Raw genomic sequence first — 22316 nt, 5'->3', positions numbered from 1 at the left:
GCTTTGCACAGTGGCTGAACTAATTTACATTTCTATCAACAGCATATAAGTGTTCTTGTTTCTCTGCAGCCTTGCCAACATCTGTTGTTTTTTCGCTTTTTGGTAATAGCCATTCTGACCAGTATGAGATGGTATCTCATTGTGGTTTTGATTTACATTTCTCTGGTGATTAGTGGTGATGAGTATTTTTTTCAAATAGTTCTTGGCCACTTGTATATCTTTTTTTAAGAAGTGTTTGTTCATGTCTTTTGCCTATTTTTTAATGGGTTTATTTTTTTCTTGTTCAATTGTTTAACTTCCTTGTAGATTCTGGATATTAGACCTTTGTCAGATGCATAGTTTGCAAGTATTTCCTCCCATTCCATAGGTTGTATGTTTACTTTCTTGATAGCTTTTTGCTGTGCAGACAATCTTTAGCTTAATTAGATCCCACTTGTCAATTTTTGGTTTTGTTGAAACTGCTTTTAAGGATTTAGTCCTAAATTATCTGCCAAGAATAATTTCCAGAATAATGTTTCCTATGTTTTCCTCTAGGTTTGTTAGAGTTTGAGGTCTTAATTTAAATCTTTAATTTATCTTCAGTTAATTTTTGTATGTGGTGAAAGGTAGGGGTCCAGTTTCATTCTTCTGCATATGGCTAACCAGATATACCAGCAGTGTTTACTGACTAGAGAGTCTTTTCCTCAGTGTTTATTTTTGTCAACTTTGTCAAAGACTAGATGGCTGTAGGTGTGTAGCTTTACTTTACTGTGGTTTCTCTATTCTGTTCCATTGGACCATGTGTCCATTTTTGTACCACTACCATGCTGTTTTAGTTACTATAGCCTTATAGTGTAGCATGAAATTTTGTAATGTGATGCCTCTGACTTTGTTCTTTTTGCTTAGGATTGCTTTGACTATTCTGGCTCTTTCGTGGTTCCATATGAATTTTAGAATCATTTTTGCAATTCTATGAAAAAGAGTTTGACAGTTTAATAGGAATAGCACTGGATTTTTAGGATGCTTTGAACAGCATGGACATTTTTACAACACTGATTCTCCCAATCCATTAGCATGGAATTATTTCCATTTGTTTATGTTATCTGATTTTTACAGGGGTGTTTTGAAGTTCTCCTTGTAGGGATCTTTTATATCCTTGGTGAGACATATTCCTAGGTATTTTATCTTTTGTATGGCAATTGAAAATGGAATTGAATTCTTGATTTGGCTCTCAGCTTGAATGTAATTGGTGTATAGAAATGCAACTGATATTGTACATTTATTTTGTATCCTGAAACTTTGCTGAAGTCATTTATCAGTTCCAGTAGCCTTTTTGCAGAATCTTTGGGGATTTCAAAGCACATACTATATTTAACATTATTTGTACTTTTTTAAAAATCACTTTAGACTTACTAAAAGTTACAAAAATTATACAGAGTTATATAACCCAGCTTGCTTGGATATTAATATTTTGCATAATGACAGTACAATTGTCACAATCAATAAATTAACATTTCTACAATATGGTTAACTAAATCACATATGTTATTCAAATTTCACCAGTTTTTTTACTAATGTCCTTTATCAGTTTAAGATCCAATGCAGATTCCTACATAAGATTTATTGTGCTTCCTTAGTGTCCTTTAATCTGTTGTAGTCCTCAGTCCTTCCTTGTATTCTATATTTAAACATGCAAACTTCAATGTAATTTTGAGTCTTTAAAATACAAATGAAATAGTATAAATAATATGCTACATCAATTATGCAGTTTAAACTGTTTAGACTATATACACATATACTGCTTGAATTATTATTTCTAATTATCCTCTTAACTGTATAGTTTGGTGTCAGCATATTACATAGAGATCCTAGGTTGTGGAATCAGACACTTCAATGACCCAATCCCAGATCTGATGCTTAAAACCTGTACTATCTGGAGAAATCTTCTTAATCATTCTAAATCCCAATTACCCCATATCAGAAAAGAAGAAATAATGTCTTCTCACGCCAGAATTTTATGTCTTTATTGTTATATTTACTAATGATTTCATCATTGTATGAGTTTCAGTTGAAGCGATTCATTTTAAACATAAATGAGTATCAATGAAAATATGCTGATAAAAGGATTATGCAGGACTTAATGATACATTTTATTACTCATGTTTATATTTAATTTATATTTAACCTTCTTTTTTTACATTTTTTTCCCTAGTGAGGTAATCTATTTTCCACAGCATTCTAAATAACGTCTTCAACAAGGACAGTCACCAGCTAATGGCACAAGGTCATGCATGCCAGTTTTATAATTATTAGAATGAAAGAAGTAGCTTCAAAGTCATGTTTCAAAGTAACCAAAACACTGGAACTTAACAGCAATTCATATGTCAAAACCCAGTGGTGTCCCTGGATGCTGGGTGTTCCAGAAGTATCTAAAAGCAACTACAAAACTTTTAATGGTTCACTTTTCACCATGTTTCCCTGAGTCACTTCCCATAATTGGTGACAGTTGATCAGTCCATGTATCTTCCAACAGGAATCTCAAAACAATAATAATGAAAACTTGGAAGCATGGAGTGAGGGTTAGACTTCAAAGAAAAGAAAAAAAACATATTGAAAGAACGGAAAAAAGTTTAGTTTCAATCTTTTAAAACAATCAGACAGGTGGGGAAAGAAAACAGCTGGTTTTGAAACATGAGACTACAAAAAAAAGTAAGAACTACAGAGCTAATACATCAAGCAATAGCTTTACTTCTAAGTCTTAACAGAATGTGCATATTTTTCTCATACTCATAATCCAAAATCTTAGTGTTTTTTTCTTATTAATTTATCCAGGTGCAGCACTTGGACAAAGTCATGAAACCAGAGGGACATTTAAAATAACATCCGGAGTTGCATATAATCCTAATTTGCAAGACAAACTCTCAGTGGATTTCAAAGTTCTTGCTTTTGACCTTCAGCAAATGGTAGGAGACTGTCTCTCTTCAGCTGGTTTAAAATTTTATAACATAGTTTAACTAACTACTTGCCAAAGATACCATTTTCTCACTCCGAAACAACTAGAAAATAAATGTAATATGCCCAAGATACTTAAATGTGTAAGCCCCATTAATATGGAGAAAATTGTCCCAATTCTAAGCAGAACTAAAGATTGCTTTATATAAATTTTTGAACAAAAGTTAAAATCTTAAATTTAGCATGTTTATTCAACCTTTTTTTTTTTCTAGATAGATGAGATCTTTCTATCAAGCAGTCTGAAGAATGAATATAAGTACTCAAGAGTTTTACAATTTGAGTGAGTACAGCTCAAAAATTCTCTACTGACAGAAAATTATTGATCTTTTTGCTAATATTTGTAAAATAGCATCATTAGGAAAAGAGGAATATTTAAATTTTTCAACTTTTTTGAGCATTAAGCAAAGTGGCACAGCATAAACTTTATCTAATTAGCAAATAATAATAACTTCTGATATTTCATCTTATGTTAATATGTTTCTCTCTCCTGACAATAAAATCTTGCAGAGACACAAGGAGAGGGCTGAGGTTAAATGTATGCAGATGCAGATATAGCATTTGATTTGTGAGAAACATGTGGCAAAAGCTTGATCATCAATTAAAAGTAATATTGTATCACCCTGCTTCATTATACTGTAAGTACCAAGAGAGAAGATACTTGTTCAGTGTTGTATGCCCAGACAGCATAAGACTGCTTAAAGCAAAGTAGATGCTCAATAAACTAATGAGTCTTAGATTAAGAATGTAATGATATAATTCCAGTATGAATATTTGAATCCGTACTATATGGAAATTATTGTAAGAACACAATACAAGATCAATTTTCTAAACAATTAGCTTCTGTATTTCTCAAAGAAAAATTGATCTGTGTGTTGATGTTGCTGTTGTGTCCATGAAGGAGAGTTTGACAATCTTGCTGACAGTTCTCTGAACCTAAAGTTTTCTAAATTACAACCTCCCGAAGAGCTTTTGGAGTAGAGATACAAGTCAGCAGGAAAGTTAGGAAAATATATATAAAATATGAAAGAAAGAAAAATATAAATTTATAAAATTAAGTTAAAAATGAAAAAGACAAAGGGAGAGGATTACAAGAATAAAAAATAAAAGACTAATCAAGACCTAGGGTATCTGAAAAAAGGAAGAGAGCAAAGCCTTCATAATAATTCACGTTTAAAAAGCACAGAAGACAATATTCCAGCAGCTTTGGGAAAATGCAGATCCTATGACAAGCTGGCAAAAAGGAAACTCACTGGTTGAGTCTCTATTTCAGGCCAAGACTTTTGTGACTTAAATAAGATGTATTTTCTTATTCATTTCCCGACAAAATGACTGTGAGGGAGATGCAAGTATTTTGACTTACATAAATATGACATCGAGGCTTGAAATGTCACAAGTCACACAACTATTAGGTGTTGGGGAATGTATTTGAATGGAGTTTTGTTGTTCTGATTCAGCATATGTTCTTCCTCCATAAGACAGTGTTAAAGTAGCAGAGCCCAAAGAATATAACAACCTGTAGGGAGGTTGGGTTTGCTTTTCACCATAGATGAGTGGACTCAAGATGCAATGGAAAAGGAAACTTCTCTTTTTCTACAGAAATAAGAAAAGTGACAGTAAACCTGGAACAGGAAGGAGAACAAACAATGAAAGCCAAGTTGAGCATGGAAAAACCTGACTTTTGCCAGTTAAACACCTAAGTAAGCTAGACTGATGGCCATAGTCCCTAGTTACAGCTGCCCATCTTCCATACTCCTTTTCCATGAGAATGAATAAGCCTTAGTTTTTAAGCAGCTGTTGCACTGCAGTTGAAGGTAGTTGAAAAGCTCCAAGCCCACAGTTTGAAATGAAAGCACAATATGCAAACTCCATAGCAGAAGACAATAGCCTCCCGATAGGTTTTCTAGACATTGCTACATATAAAACCTGAATGTTAATTAATTTTACTTTTATTCATGTATTATTTAGTATATGCCAGGGTCTTAAAATTACATATTTTTCATGCTTTTACACAGTCAGCAATCTAGTAGAAATTATTACAATTCCCGTCTACATTGTTCATCCATATTTAAGGTTTATGTCTTCAATTAGATAAATAAAAAGACACCATAAAAAGACTTAAAAATTCAAATATGTTACATTTTGCTCCATAATAATTCCATTATTTTTTAAAAGGTTAAGATAATTTAGTCCTATCTTTTAAGAGAAAAATGGCATGTATATAGAGAATGATGGTGCTCCAGGTATGCCAATTCATTTAGCAAACTAAATTTTCAGTACTGATCAGAATATCACTCCATACAATTTGTTCTTCTGTGTACCATTACTACCATGTACTTGTGTCTGTCACCTAATGTATTCCTCACTAAGGGTTTGTGGACTTTTAGATTATCAACTTTCAGGAGTTGTTAATGTGTGGTTCAGAGAGGCTAGGTGAGTTTTCCAATGTCATGCTGCCATTTAGTCTGTCTGTCTACAACATCCATACTGTCCTCTACTACTAATTTTTATATTAAAAAAGTACTCAAGACAGAGAGTGAGGCAGTGAAAGTTACGTCTAAAGCATCACATATTCAGGAGTTGTCCAGTGTTTGGTGTATGTTTCTCAGTGCCTACTCTCTCCCTCCATGTGCCTCATTGTGTTCATTTCCCAAATCTCCACAGAACTTTTTCCACACAAGCCCTATGCTTGCACCTTTAGTTTTCTTTGTTCTCCACTCTGATTTTTAAACTCGTGTACGTTAAAGTGTTCATTAACTTCATGGGAAAACTAATGGGAAAGTCTATACTCAGACTAGGATAACAATACTGAAGTTTTATATGTTTTTATTCTTTTGTTTATTTATTTTTGCTTTTTAATGGTTATGCATGTGCTATTCGTCTCTGAATTAACAATGCTAGTTGCTGGACTTAACATATAGAAAAATACTCAGAAGATCAGAGTGGAATGAGTTAAACGAATGGAGAAAAAACCTTTATAAGAATCTGTCACTGGATTTAAAGGTATACTGGTCTATCCAGAAGTCTATAAGGGGCTTTTCTATCATTTAGATTGTAATACTGTTAGAATTTAGTAGAAAGAGATTCATACTGCTTAAATTTGATTTTCTCATATCATGTAGCTAACAAAAATTAGGAATCTTTTTTCAATATTGCTATGGCTATCCTACAAACAGCCTAATGAATAATCATGGTTATTACCACATTTTGTTTACTACTACATAACTTTAGGTACTAGAAAATGCTTTATTATTATCACCAAGTTATTTCTTTGTTTTGACTCTCACCCACAGATCCAGGTTATAGTTACTAGTTTTTTAGAGAATAAGACTCTTCATCTCCAGATCTGTCTTTCAAATACCTAAAGACTTTTTCTAGTGCTATATCCTAAATGCAGGTGTACTTCATGGCTCTGTCACCAATGCACACTCTGGCCTTATTTTTCTTTTCCCCCACTCTCCACAAGCTTCTGCTTTAGTCCTACCACATCATCTGTACACCCTCAAAACCATCCTGCTTTCTCTTTTTTATCCTGGTGGGAGGTGATTGGATCATGCAGGCAGTTTCCCACATGTTGTTCTCATGATAGTGGATGAGTTCTCATGCAGTTTCCCCTACTCTTTCTTTCCTTCTTTTCTTTCTTTCTTTCCTTATCTATCTATATCATTCTTTATTCCATTGCATATTTCTGACATCTTAATCCCAGTAGCTGCCCCCACACCCATCTGCTGTCTTCATTCCTACCTATAGGACATAGTCCCATCCCTCTGTTTCCAGAGTGTATAACCTCTTATAGCCTCTCTCATCAGTCTGATATCAGAACTAAAAGGAGAAACATGAACATGCAGGAAAGGTTAATCATTTTATCTTTTTCAAAATGATAATAAAAATGTGTACTTAGTCTTTATTGTGTGAGTATAAAGCTACACAGGCAAGTTTTATTTTTTGTTGGTTCACTTTAAGCTATTTGTCTGCTTTGAGTTGAATGAAACAAATTTCTCTTTTCCAGTTTTGTAGAGGATTGAGTCTGGAGATCTGCAGTAAAGCATCAAGTCAGATTTACTTCAAAAAGGCTTTAACCTCCTTTAAGGAGAAGTATGTTAGGTGCCTGCCTCTCTTGAATTGGGCTCTGCCTAGTGAAATCCATACAGAAAGCACAATGTCCATTGCAGAGTTTATCAGAATAGTTTTGCTAATGGAATCTTTTGTGTTTACATGTCTACAACATGCTGGATAACTTGGCTTACATTAGGTTGGGAACATTTGATGAATATAGACTTTTATATATAGGCCTGGTGGGCTATCAAAATCCCAAAGTTTTCTTTGATATTTAATAAGTAATCTCTTATTTCTCTAGATGGCAAAATCACCACCTTTGAAACCGTAAAATTTTTGAGCTTAGGGATTGTTTGTTTCTCCTTCTTTATAGCTACCTAGGAGGCTAGTATAGTGCCCAATCCTTGACAAATATTTTTAAATGACTGTCAAATAATGTATTTCATCAGTGTAGAGATACTTCCCTCTGGTGGTAGCTGAGCTACTATTAAATCAGAAGTGAGTTTTTAAAAAATGCAATGCAAAAGAATTTCATGAAGATGTCTGTTGATAAATTGAATGTTGTTATTTTGGGAGACCTAGAAGAGGTGGATAGAAAAAGGAATTCAGGAGCAGGAGAAAGAATAACAGTGAAACATTTAGGATTACTTTACCTTAAATAATCACATACAAACAGACATCTTCCACTCATAGGAAAAAATTGCAGACTCATTATTAACTTTATAAATTATTTTAATTTAAAAATCCAATTGATAAAATCAGAAAATAGAAATAACTGAAACCTAAAACTACCTACATCAACTGTATATACATAAAGGATATATATATATATATCCTTTAAAATACCTATTTACATTTTTGTTATAGATTCTAATTAAACTCACACAACATGTGTGTATATGACCAAATTCTAGCACTCAGAATACTAGAGTTAGTCATTAAACTATTTTCTCTTACTTTCACAATATTTAATGCCAACCTCTGCTGCTTACTAACTTTTACGATTGGGGGGTGTGTGTGTGTGTGTGTGTGTGTGTGTGTGTGTGTCTACTCTTTCGGGTAGGCAAATGGTTTGGTCTGTTTAGGGAAAATTTCAGTCATTGGGTTTTGTGGAAAGTACTTGCACTCAGAACATTTAGTATTTGATTTTAATAAAGAACTATTTACCCTCTGTGGCAGCATGTAGTTTCTTCTGCCCTTTGAGCACAGATAAGCCACCAAGTTAGGAAAGGAAAGACTTTTGTTTACTCAGCAAGCCTAGAGGTTACCAATATCATTAAGGAAAATATGAAATAAACAACATTTTGCTCTATTACACTGAGGCTTCCTGTGCAATGGTAATATTTATCTGCTTTAGAAAAAGACTGTTATTTTACTAGGACTAGTACTTGAAATGAAAATGGTCACTTTTTTAACCTAAATGAAGAATTCTCATTTCATTACTAAACAACTAAAATAACAGCTTCTGCTTTCTTATGAGGTAAATCACAAATGATTATCGTGACTTTTTAAAAATTTCTACTATATCTCTCTCATCTCAACATTTCCACTAAATAAGAAAATAAATTTTAAAGGCTACAACATTATGTGGATATAGGATATGCAACTCCTATCCTTGCTAAGTATAAATTATTAAATGTGATGCATAGTTCACAACTAAGAGAACACACTTTTCAAAGAAAAGTGTTTTATGCCTGAGGATGAACTAATCCAGTTACTTTCAACTCAGTGAAGCAAAATTCCAGATTTGTATTTTATTTGCCTAAAATGCCATACTTCTTTTACTCCATAACTCAAATAAAATGAAAGCAAGTGTTCAGTCAAATTAAACCTGTTAAATTACATGAAATAAAACACAGATTTAATCAGAATTTAAATTTTCTAGTCTGCAACCAAAGATAAAATGAAGATGTGGGATTGGAGACAGAGAAAATAATGGATATTGTTCACTCTGACTTCATTTTAACCGTATTCAAACCTGTTCATTTAACTATCTTGGAAAGCGAGGTTGATTAGGAAGACATAATGTAAAAAAGAGAAAAGGAGTAAGAGGAAAAGAAGAAGGAAGAAGAGGAGAAGGAAAAAAGGCAATAATCAATCTTTTGAAAGTATTGAAGGAATAAAATATCTTTTCCTTCTCCCCAAAGACATTCAACTAGCTATTTTATTCATCCATTTGTATACAAAGTTCTGCTAACTGTGCAGCAGAATAAAATACCTGGGCATGCCTTTAGGGTAAATGTGCTGTAGTCTCTTGCCTGCTGACAAACAGTTCATAATAGAGTTGATAAAAGTGTTGTTGAGTGTGTGGGGGATGGGAATTATATGAAAACACATTAGGGAAACAGATTCCCTAGGTTTCTTTTCTATGTCTTACACTAATAAGCTGTATAACCCTAGGCAAAGTTACCTACATTACTCTAAGCCTCAGTGTCCTCATGGCTAAAGTGAAAATATTGACCAATATCAGGTTCAAAAATAGAGTCGTTACCTTTCTCTGGAGCTTCTGTTCATATAGATATGGGGTAGGGCCTGACAATTGTATGCTTGCTAGAATTTTCAAAATTCCCATTAACAGAATGCATGACTAAAAGTGCCTTAAAGGTGTTTGTTATCTGACGTCACAAGAAATCTAGAGGCTTTAAAGAGATTAATTTCAGTAGTACAATGACAATGATATAGTGAAGACTTTGGATACTTTCCTTCTCCCACTATGCTATCTTTGGCTTGTCAACAATGGCCTGCCTCATGGACTCAAGGTACATGTGGCAGTTTCAGCAAACTATGTAGACCTAATGATGTTCAACAATGAAGAGTAGTAATCAACTGCGAGCTGTTCTTTTATAAGATATAAAAAAGTTTCCAGAAGTTTCTATTAGTCTTCCCTTTAGATTCTGTTGACCAGGTCCAAGTCATATGCCCACAAATAAAATCATATTTCGTTGTTTGGTATAAAGAATGGTTAAAGAAGATGTCAACTTTCCTAAGAAAATGAGGCTTATTCTGCAGTAAAATTAGAGGTTAGCAAGCCAGCACAAATGTGGAAGAGTAGATGAAAGTAGTGTCTGTGGCAAAATTTATGATTACCAAGAACAACAGTGATTCCATGTCTATTTCTCCAAACGGTAAAATCAGAATAAGTTTGGAAAACCCTGAACTAAACAGTTACTAGGGAACCTTCTTGTTTATGAGATTTAGTTACTATAATTCAAGAGAATGATTAGAAAATTAAAACTTCTAACATTTTAAATAATTTATTTAATACATGTGAATTATAAAAATATTATATCAAAAAAATATATCTTGTTATTTTGAAGATGAAAGACCAGCTACCTAGAAAGGAGTCACTGTGAAACTAAATAGTGCCATGGACACTAAGAAGGAATCTACTCCGTCTAGTGGAGATGCTGATCTATTGTGATCTTTCAGGACTATTCCGATTCTATATCCAGTCATGGATGAAAACGACAAGATTTACTGTAGGTTCTGGCAGGATATATAGATGCACAGATAAATAAAGAACTCTACGGTACTTGACAAAACCCTTCAAGAAGCTCATAAACTTACATATATCACAAGAATATGTAACTCCCATAATTTGAAAGCAATAAACATATCATGCAAAATTTAGTTTTCCCTAGTCTGTCTATAAAGGAACCAAGTATACCCTGAGTTCCCAGAGCTTACTGAGGAGTACAGAATAAATGTAAGAGCTAGAGTTTGTTTCCCAAGTGGTCACACCCTAAAATGATAGCATTTGCCAAATACAAATGTAAGTAGGAGTGCAAAAATATCTCCCAAGTATCCTTATTCACCAAAAATTTATTCATTTTTCTCTTTCTTTACAGGGAAAAAGGTTACCTTTTAAAATGCCTGGTACAGAGCAGGGGATAAAATGAAGGGGGAAGATGATTAGGGCTATATGATTGAACTTTAATGCAATGTTTGCAGATCATGTAGGCAAAACAATCCCAACTCATGGACCTGAGAGTGAATATCTTGTGAGTCCCTAATACACCCAGATATCCTTATTTTCTTTCTATCCCTTGAAATCAGGGCATATTCTGATATTTTATATTAGGCAAAATAGGTAAGTAGAGGTAGATGTAGATTAGTTGATACAAGCTTGCTATCAGGCCTTTTAAAACGATGTAGAAAAAATTTTCCTTGAAACCAGTAAAACTACCTTAGATTTCCTCCAACTTAGAAATCACCCATGAAAAATTACAAATCCATACCCTTCATTTCTCCAAACAGTAAAATCAGAATAAGTGCCAAGATACCACATGATTATAACACAAGTGTCTCAGGAACATTGTAGCCTGGGGATGAGTGCTCTAACGTGGAACTCAGAAAACTCAGGTTTCAATTTCACATCTACTCTGCAGTTTGTCTTCTCAAAAAAAGCATCTAGTCTTTCAATTCATTTTTTTTTCACTCATGAAATAAAGATAATATTTGAAATAACCTACCTTACACAGGTATAATGAGAATTAGCAAGACAACTGAAGAGCACAAATCAGTTGAAGATGGCTGACTTTTTCCTCTTATATCATCTTTTGCTTTGCAGAAATGGCAGCGTTACAGTCATATTTGACCTTTTCTTTGCCCAGTCGGTGTCAGATGAAAATGTAAAAGAAGAACTGATTCAAGGCATTGAAGCACACAGCCAACTGGTCACTTTCCATATTGATTTGGACAGCGTTGATATCCTAGGTATCTGTGAACATTATTTTATTTCTTTGAATCATTAAGCTATGAAATTGAAATTCTATCAATATACCGGGGAGGAAGTGGAATCATGCTTGACCTTAGGAACATGTCTTATTGCCTGAGGTGACACATTTGAATGAGAAAAGTAAAATATGAAGAAACCACATTTGAAGAAACTTATCAATGAGAAAAAGTTTATAAAATATCAAGGAGATTCTGAAAGTGTTGGCATGCATAAAAGTTTGTGGGTCTTATGCATTCTTTGCACTGGTCAAGCACACCCTGACTTTTCAGGAACTCTCTTTAGATATTATTAAATTGTAAAATCATGTGGCAAGGTCCAATCTCTAATTGAGAAGCTAAAAAAGAAGGAAAAGGTAGAGTCAATGAGTTTGATCCCTTCTTGTTACCTATTTATAAAAATTAAATCTTTATTTTTAAAATGATAAATAATTTTAACGTAAGTATAAAACATAAAAGAAGAAATATGGGACATCAAAAAGAACAACAGAAAAATATGTTTATAAATGCTTAGATTGTTCCAAATTTTCCATTCTAATTATCCACCATTCAACTCAATTCAACAAACACTTACAGTGTGCTTATTTCAGTTGAGAACGGTAGTAATTTGCTAAGGTCATCCAGATTCAATCCCTTATCCATAAAACTTGGGACCAAATACATTTTGGAATTCAGAAATGGATTTTAGAAGGTTAGCCAATACGTAAATATCTACACCGAGAAGAATAAAGAGAAACTCTAAATAGCCTAACTATTCAACTAGTTGAAGTAGTTGTGCTACAAAATGAGAACGGTTGGTGTGTTTGCCTCTAAATTAAATACATAAAAACATGCAGTTTTGTTTATTTTGCTTTTGTTTTCTAATAGTAAATATGAGATCTCTAGTTGCTTCTCTTCAGAGCATTGTTTCATCAAGCATAGTTTCCTCTTTCATTCAGTATCTTGCAACATCATACAGCTCCTGTTCTTAAGAAGACGGTTAATTCTTAGTCCTTCTCTACTAATGGTTTGGACTCATGTCATACCTGCTGGAGCAGAGACTGTCTATTTTGAATTTTTGATTCAGATGAGCTGAAAACTACTGGCTATTATTAGCTAGAACAGGTGGTTTACCTATCAACATTTTTACTCTCTACATTAATCCTCTTATGTTATGTTATTACTAATTCCAAATTAGGGAGAAGACCAAAATACAGACACTTTGGTAAATTGCCTAAAATCACACAGCCATTTAGATTTAGGCATTTTGACCTCTGTGGTCTGATCTTAATGTCTGTGCTCTTAACCTTTATACTAGCTTGTTTGTAATTTTTTATCTTTGAACAATGTTGACTGATATTTTTCATAGTCATTTTTTATTTCTTGGCATGGAAAAATGAATATTTTCATTTTTTATTTTTTTAACTTTTATTTTAAGTTTAGGGTACAAGTGCAGGTTTGTTATATAGGTAAACTTGTGCCATGGGGGTTTGTTGTACAGATTATTTTGTCACCCAGTTATTAAGGCTAATACCCATTAGTTATTTCTCCTGATCCTCTGCTTCCTCCCATACACCTCCCCCATCTTCCAATAGACCACAAAGTTGTCATCTTACTATCTTTATTAGCATGTGCATTTGTTTCTGGTGGTCTGTTCTGGTAAGCGAATTGAAAGATATGCTGAAACCTCTTTTCATGATATTTGGATTCTCTAGGGGAATAGAGTTTGTGATTTTTTAAAAGCATATGTTTATTCAATTAAACCACATCCTTTGAGTTAATTTAGAATTAGTATCACAAGTATAATAAACTGTATTGCAACATCAGCCCAAGAATATTCTCAACATGCAGAAGTTACATTTAATTTGTTGAATTGTGTATAAACACATTTATAAACACAGTACCAAGCTAAATTGTAGGTATTTCAGTTTAATATCCATTTGTATTATGTCAATTTTTGAATTCATAAAATTTTAAAATTAGTTAAGAATTTCATAGATATCTTGAATTTTTGTATAATACGCTGTCAAATATAATAAAATTAAACCACATTCTCTAAGAAAAGCTACAAAAATTTTATTTTACCTTCTTCATCAATACTCTACCATGTATCATTTACAAAACTTCAATAGGTTTCGTAGAACCAACACAATTCAAAAATGATGAAATGCTGAAATAAAACACCTAGTTAGTAGAAGAGAATATACTTCTTAGCCCACCTATCATCCATGAAGTTTTGAATAAAAACATTCACCACATGATGGTTTTTCATGAGATATGTTTGATTTTCTTTATATCTTGCATAGATAGGTGAGTCTATACTTTTAAAACTATTAAACATGTTAAAGTTTGAAGAAAATTGCCAGCTTTTGTCTTTTTTTTTTAATTATATTTTAAGTTCTGGGGTACATATGTGGAACTTACAGGATTGTTGCATAGGTACACACATGCCACGGTGGTTTCCTGCCTCCATACCCCGTCACCTACCTCAGGCATTTCTCCCAATGTTAACCACTCCCCACCCTCCCCACCCCCCACTATCCCTCCCCTAGCCCCCCCACCCCCCAACACACCCCAGTGTGTGATGTTCCCCTCCCTGTGTCCATGTGTTCTCATTGTTCAACATCCACCTATGAGTGAGAACATGCATGTTTGTTTTTCTGTTCTTGTGTCAGTTAGCTGAGAATGATGGTTTCCAGATTCATCCATGTCCCTGCAAAGGACATGAGCTCATCCTTTTTTATAGCTGCATTGTATTCCATGGTATATATGTGCCACATTTTCTTTATCCAGCCTGTCATTAGTGGGCATTTGGGTTGCTTCCAGGTCTTTGCTATTGTAAACAGTGCTGCAATGAACATATGTGTGCATGTGTCTTTATAATCAAAACAGTCTGGTACTGGCACCAAGACAGAGATATAGACCAATGGAACAGCTTTTGTCTTTTATGTGAAAAGCACTTTTTACTTATAAACCACTTAGTTCCAAGGAAGTATTAATTATGTGAAAGATTGTTTTGCAGTTGTTCTCTTCATATGTTTTAGCATAAAACAAGTGGTTCTAGGTATAACAAGATGTGTTGCATCATGTCATGTTAGTTGGCTAAAATGTAAATTATTCTATATAACTATGATTAATAGATATATTTCTTAAATAGATACAAAATAAAGCAAACTTTTTGCATAAGTAAATTGCATACAGAGAATATGCAGACTGTGGAAATGTATCAAAGGTATTACAACCAAATAATGAATAGGAAGATTTAGCGTGGGAGGGGATAAAATAGGAACTCCAAAGGATCAGATGCCCTTTGAATGAATATTCAAGTTGTACTCAATGTTTTGTAATGCATTTATGTAACAAGCCCATGTGTCAAATCAACTTTACTTTATTCCAGCATCTTTGGAGAATTTTTCTACAGTAAGCCCTGCAACAACTTCAGGTGAGTGTTTATGACATTTTTAGAAATATAACTTAGTGATCATCAAACTCTATGACATTAAGAAAATATACATTTTTTTCTTGCAGCTATTTCTTAGGCATTTAGTCTTCATATCAAATTGTAAGAAGCTTATATTTGGTTAGAAAAAACATAGTTCATAATATTACAATGTTCCTAATGCCTCACCACTTATGCCAAGAATACACATTTCCAATTTCAATGGTACTTCATATTTTAAACTTTATATACATATATATGAAAGATATGAGTGTGTGTGTCTGTGTGTGCGTCTGTGTGTGAGAGTGTGTGTCTGTGTGTGTCTGTGTGTGTGTCTGTGTGTGAGAGAGTGTGTGTGTGTGTGTGTGTGTGTAACATCTCCATAAACAGCTCTCCAATTATGGTGCCCTGGTGATAAAGCTATGGCAACTGTGAGGTCACTAAGCCTCAGATAAAGAAAGATGGCTTTCAGTAGACCTTGCACTTCGGAAGGGAAAATCCAGGCTTAATGTTAACTACTCTATTCCAGCACTTTCTTCACCCCCATCTTTCAAACTACAATATCAAAATTTCATAGTTATAAAACTATGAAGATATTACTTTTGGTATAAACATCATGACCATTTTTATCATATTTGAAGTCTTATTTTTTAAGACATCCTCTTTAGCCAGGTACTACATTTTACAAACATTACCTATTTCAATTATCAGAATGATTTTGCAGAGAGGTGGTGATATTTTTCCATTTGAAAGAATAAGTTAAGTAATAAGTAAGATGCCCAGGGTCTCACAGCTATTAGTGTCAAACTCAGAAATCAGAAGTAGTTCCTTCTGGTACCAAAGCCCATAGTCTAAGCATATCCCATGCTTCTCTTTCAAATAGCATCAAACTCACCTGCAACATTTAAGTCTATGGTCATTATGAAATTAATGAATCCTCATATTTAGTTATTGATCATTGAATAACCTTGTCTTCCTTAGTTAGAAAATAAAAGATAAGTTAAATCTAAAAACTTCTACTCTACAACTCTAAAAATAATCAAAAACATAAAAGATTTATTCTTAGATCCAAATATAAATCACATATTTCTAAATGAATAGACACTAATAATTCATAATAACTTTTGAAATTATTAAGTTAAATATTATATAGAATGAATATATAATAAATTCCTGGTAGTTTTAAATATATAATCATTATTTTAATATAATTTATTTTTCAGACAACCTAATAACCACCAGTCATCCGGCAACTCCAGGTAATTTTTAATAATATTATTATTATCTTTTGAAACAAAGTTTTCACTTACATTTTATTTTAGGCCCCTGAGAAGTCTCTGATGTCTTAGCAATTAATATTGCACCTATTTTATAGATAAGAAACCAGGACCATAAAAGTTTACAATTTTAGCCCAAGATTTCACCAAGTAAACAATATATTGAGGCCTAATGCCTGAGTTGTTAGAGTTCCTTCCTATCCTCTGTCTATTAGTAACAGAACTGTCATTATCTACTGAAAAGAATGTCACCAATAGGATCAAAAGGTTTTCCACCAAGGAAGCAGATTTTATCAGATATTAGGGACTTTCTTTCCTTTGATTATTCTCTCTGCATACAAGTCGGACATGCTTGCTTTCTGCTGTTAACATGGTACTGGTGGCCAAGGAATTACCAAAGTGGCCTTAGATTCATTCATTCAATAATTTTTTTAAATATCTACTTTATGCCAACTCTCAGTATGTATCTTTGGTGTGCCAATTTCTCTGTATTTCTAGAAATTGTCCACTGTGCTTCTGTCTTTCAATCAACTGAAGTACCTTCTCTGGTCCTGACTTAATCTTCATATAGAATGTCCTGGGTGTGTCCCTAATCCCTCGAAGTAAATTCAATAAAGGCAATAATGTAGATCTTCAATCAGCTCCCAACAATACCACTACCATGTTACATTATTAAAATTCACATCAAATATTATATACATAGAGAGAAAACATTTGTAACATTATAAATGCCATTCTTAGTAGGGATAAATAATTCTTGAATAAAAATTATTGATGTAATATTTGAAAAGCAAAGCAATATATGAATCAATCAAAATGCTTTAGGAAACAAGCCATCACAACTCTAAAACTCATAAAAATCTATTATGATAGCATAAGTCTGTCTGCAGCTATATTTAGGTTACCTCCAAACAGTAGCACACCATATTGAAAAAAAAAAAAACTTGCCACTGAGCCCACATTCTTGTCTCCAATGTGGAAAAATATTTACAGCCTCTCAAATCCCCTTCCAACACACTTTGAACCAATGCTTTTGGGATTGATAATAGCTAATTCCTTTGGTCTAAAAATAAGCTGAGTAAGTAAGCTAAATATATTTTGAAAAATGTGTTCCTAAAACCTTGAAAGCCAGTAACAAGTATCCAAATTAATGCCCTTTTTCTATTTGTTTATTGGTTCATTGAGTGATTAATCTAACACAAAGCCATTAAGGTCTTCTTAGTTGTATAAAATGTCCTAATAGTAATATGTAGAATGAATTAGGTGAAAAGAATGTTTTAAATAAAGCAAGACATCACTGGACTTAAAAGAAGGTTTTCTCCCTTACTATTCTGAAGACATATCTGTTAAAAATATAAAAAATTGGCTGAACCATCTGCCCAATTTCCTCTGGATAAAAAAGGAAATGATGAATGAGGGGTCAGAGAGCATGGGAAAGTATACCACCCATATTTTTCTCTCCTGGTGAGTGAAGCAGAAATCTTCTTTTCTACATTTAAACTACAGAAATGAGGGTCAGTGTACACTTAGCCCTGTCTTTCACATTTTGTATAAATAATCAATAGTCAAAAAAATATCAAAAAGCAACATAAATTCTCAATCATTAAAAAGACATGGGTGAATTCATGCATTACCTAATTTCATCAATCAATCTACGTGTATTTGGCAAGCTATCTAGCCTATTTGAAATTTATTATCTGAAAAATAGATTAAAATATATTTCTTGGAGGATGATCATGAAAATTGAAAGAGAGATAATATGGCTATCACTGCCCCATGGTCAACATGGTGACTCCCACAAAGAAGGAGTAGAAGGAACACCGCCAATATTAGATCCCTACTCCTTCCCCCTTCTGAGTTTTGATGAAACAGAATCAAACAAAAAAACCATTTGGATTCTTTATTTAGAAAACTCATAAAAACCCTGAATTTAAAACAAGATTATTCTACTTGGTAACGTTCATTTTCATCTGAACTTTTATTTCACCAAAAAAAAAAAACTTTGTTTCCAAATGTTTCCTGTTATGAGAGACTGTATTGGATTACCTTTATCTTCAAAGTATTATTATAAGGTAAGTAAGTGCTGAAATATCATATTCTTTTTCTTTTTAGTGAATCCATGTACTACATGATTGCCCAATCATTCTTCCCATTTATTCCTCTCATACAGCAAGATACTATATATTTATAGAGGGGAATGAAGCAATTAAACGTGAAAACTGAATTTTCCAAGCAGTAATTTATTATGAATATGCCTTCCAGGGATGTTAAGTTTATTCTCATTTTTATATGCCTGGAAGACAGAGTTTGAGAAAAATCAACAAATGCATGCATCATATACCTGGTATTAGTACTGTTATAAATTCTGCCAAAGAGAATTTTTGTGTGATAATAGTACAAAGTCCATTAGGATTATGCTCCATCATTCAACAACTTTTGCTGCCAATTACCTCAAAGTTTTACTAACCCATTTAGAACATTAGAGAAGAAGGACTGGAACTGAGGTGACATAATACAGATTAATTTTTGGACCACGACAGAGTGCCTAGAGAGGGTGTTTTGGGCAACTGCTCCCATGTTTGAGGGATTTCTAGACTACAGCTGTTCTAGTCCTTTTTTACTTACTGTGTGGGCAATAGCTACAGAAAACAAAAATTTCACTACCATGGCCTTTCTCAATCTCATAAAAAATGTATTCTTGCTACAATTCCACCGTGTGGAAGAGTTTGGGGATTGAAGACAAAGAATAATTTGTTGATTTAGTGAAAAACATGAAATTGGGCCAAAACAACCTAAGGTAGAATTATGTTCCTCAATTTAATTGCTTCAAGACTGAGATGCAGAGATTTTATCTGACACCAAATGTATTGTGACTTTAGGAATTATTCTTTTTCTGCACTTGAGAAAACAACATTTATATTGCTAAGCACTCTCCTCTAATTTAAGGCATCAAGACTACTAAAGAATCTTTCTACCATAATTTCAATTGGATTGAAAATCCATAGTCTTGCTTAAAATACATTTTTTAAAAACCTAAATTTGTTCTATCACAGTAAATGAGAATTTCTGTAAGGTGATGCCTATTTTCCAATATAGTGTGGTGAAATAAAACTTTTCTCTAAAGGCAAACATTCATGGATGAAGATTCTGCTTCTACTGAGTAAGCTATCAGGATCTTGGGCTTAATTTGTCTTAAACAGTTTTGGCCACCAAGTACTATTTTCCCTTTTCAAATAGTAGGGAAAATAAAATCTATGATTTCCAAACCATGGTTTCGATTTATCATATTGTATATAACATCTCTTGCAAATTATTTGGAAGGCAAAAAATAATGGATTTTATTATTTTTACCCTCCACAATGCCTAACACAGAGCCTGTATTTTCAACAGGCACAGGGGGTTCCTAGTGCCAGATCACTGGAAATTGTTTTGACATTGGATCACTCTGAAGTAATCATCATGAATTTTTCATGATACAACTACAAATGTATAATTAAAGCCTTCTATTTTCTGAATTCCAAGTAATACTAATTTACTGGTGTGTTTTTATCATATGACAAAAGTCAGTGTCCTGAAGGTAAAATGCCACACAGATTACAGAAAACAAGTGCATTTTTCCCACTGAAGTTAATAATGCCTAATATTAATGAAATTTGAATAGTTTCACAATTTGGCATAGACTTCTTAGAATAAAAGAAATATTAGGACAAAAATTAGGTAATAAAATGCAAAGCAAGCAATACTCAAGTCAAAAAACTCTAGTTTGAGAGGGCAAAACCATTTAAATTAAACTGGCATCTGGCTGGGTGTAACAGCTGATGTTTTAATTGATGGTTTTGTTGGAAACTGTAATCATGTATATTCATGTAGAAAATGAAAGAGAGCTAGAGAGAAGACTCAGTAAAAAAAAAAAGTTGACTAAAATTTTAAAACAGACTACCATTGTATAAAAATTGCATTCATATTTTCCGTATTAGTTTTAACATGGGAAACTTCTGTTACTCATGGACCAAGTCAAGTGAAGAGTGTTTATGAAACAGTCTGGAGAGATACAGAGTGCAACTTAAGATTCCAACTTTAATATTCCAACTTAAAGTCAAAATACTTCAAACTAGACTCAGTTTCTAATCTCACAATTTGTTCATCTCATAAATAGTATTGAGACTAATGGCCATAGTGACAGAATTGGCATCTCCAGTCATTCAACTGCCAATTCCTTAGCATTCCATTCTCCACCTCCACTAATCTTGTTCAGAAACACATGTAGTCAGTGAAGATCATCAATTTTACCTGTAAGTAGCAATTGAGCCCATGTCCCATTTCCTCTGCCACTGTGAGAGTTCTAGCCCTCATCAGCTTTCACGTGGACCATTGAAACAGCTTCTCGAGTGGTCTTATTCATGTGATGTTTCACATGGTCCAACAATTGGCTTTATGAAACATGGACTAGTCATATCGCACATATATGTAAACATCTTTCAATGCCATTGCCTATTGAAAAATATTTCTAACACTTAACAAAGATAAAAAGGTCCCCTAGAATCTAGAACCAAACTCCTTTCTTACTATGCCTTCCATAAACATCCCGCCGTCTAGGTTAGTGAGACTCATCTGTTTCCCATATATTGATTTGCTCCTGACATATCACTAAATACATTCCATACGGCTCTCCTCTTGGTGCGTTTCTAGGCATTCTTCAAAAACTAATTTAAATATGACCACTTATATAAAGATGTTTGTAATTCTTGCCTTAGAAGGAAACTAATTACTTAAACTTTGGTGCTCCCATAGCACTTTTTAAATATCTCTCTTAAAAAAATTATTTTTAAATAAACCGTTTCCTCCACTAAACTTCAAGCTTCACAAAAGGAGGGAGGCTCTGCTTACTCATTCTTTTATCTCCATCTCTTAAAACTCCATGACAAAAATGTGCAGAAAATAAATACTTGTGGACTCAATAAATGATTATTCATAAGATCAATAGAGTCCAAGGGGTATCACTTGCTGGTGTGGTTTTGAGGTTCAATCCAGAGTTCAACAGATAATAAACAGAGATGTGACGCATCAGAAAGTGAAGCTCCCACAAGAAGCATTAGGACAGTCAAAGTAATTTATGTTCCTAGCTATATCCCAAAATCTAGTCTTTGAAATGCTGAATACTTGGAAGTCTATTAGCTACTCATAAAATAAGACACAGTTTCAAGTATAGTTCTTTTTTAAGTTTATTTATTTATAAAGCATTTAAAAGAGATTCTATCAAATTTTATGCCTTTTCTGGATTAGTAGCTCAATGGTTAATGACTTTTGATGAATTGCTCTTATGTATCAACAAGTATATGCAATTGGGTTTAGTAAATAATATTTTTATTATTGTTTATTGTTTTCCTACATAGGAGTACTCTGTCATCTGAGAATGGCTCTGATCTTTACTCTGTCCTATAATTTTAGATGGGTATTCCATGAATTTCCCATTGGTTTATATTCATTTTAATTACAGCCAGTTACAAATATCTAATTTAGTTCTATGTATACTCAGCAAAAATCTATAAATGTTTTTAATTAAGAATTAACTTAGTAGATTCATTGACATGAGCATATTTATTTTGCTAATTAATTTTATAGAGCAGAAGGAGAAATTACAGATTTTCATATTTTTAAAACCCAGTAGATGGCAATGCAGTTCTGGCTTTAAGATTAAGAACAATAACCAAAAAGGAAAAATAATGCTGTTGAGTTAAAGATTTTCAAAACTTTGCACCATCACTATTATTGTATTCAGAGGCAAAAATATTCAAATTTCCACATTGGCTTGAAAAAATAAAATAAAAAGTCTTTATCTTGTG

General features: G+C 33.1%; 1 protein-coding gene across 1 annotated transcript in view; it reads left to right on the top strand.

Moving 5' to 3' along the window:
- The window catches only part of TMPRSS15 (transmembrane serine protease 15), a 124656-nt gene that overhangs the window by 4611 nt on the left and 97729 nt on the right, over window positions 1-22316 (top strand). Inside the window, exons 3-6 of the mRNA XM_012444772.2 lie at window positions 2812-2942; window positions 3204-3271; window positions 11615-11760; window positions 16420-16455. Coding sequence (XP_012300195.2) covers window positions 2812-2942; window positions 3204-3271; window positions 11615-11760; window positions 16420-16455 — 381 coding nt within the window. The remainder of the gene's footprint in view (window positions 1-2811; window positions 2943-3203; window positions 3272-11614; window positions 11761-16419; window positions 16456-22316) is intronic.

This window comes from Aotus nancymaae, unplaced genomic scaffold, assembly GCF_030222135.1.
Source record: "Aotus nancymaae isolate 86718 unplaced genomic scaffold, 86718_ANA_hifiasm-v0.15.2.pri h1tg000022l_1, whole genome shotgun sequence".
Lineage (NCBI taxonomy): Eukaryota > Metazoa > Chordata > Mammalia > Primates > Aotidae > Aotus > Aotus nancymaae.
This window is presented reverse-complemented; position numbering and strand designations above follow the sequence as displayed.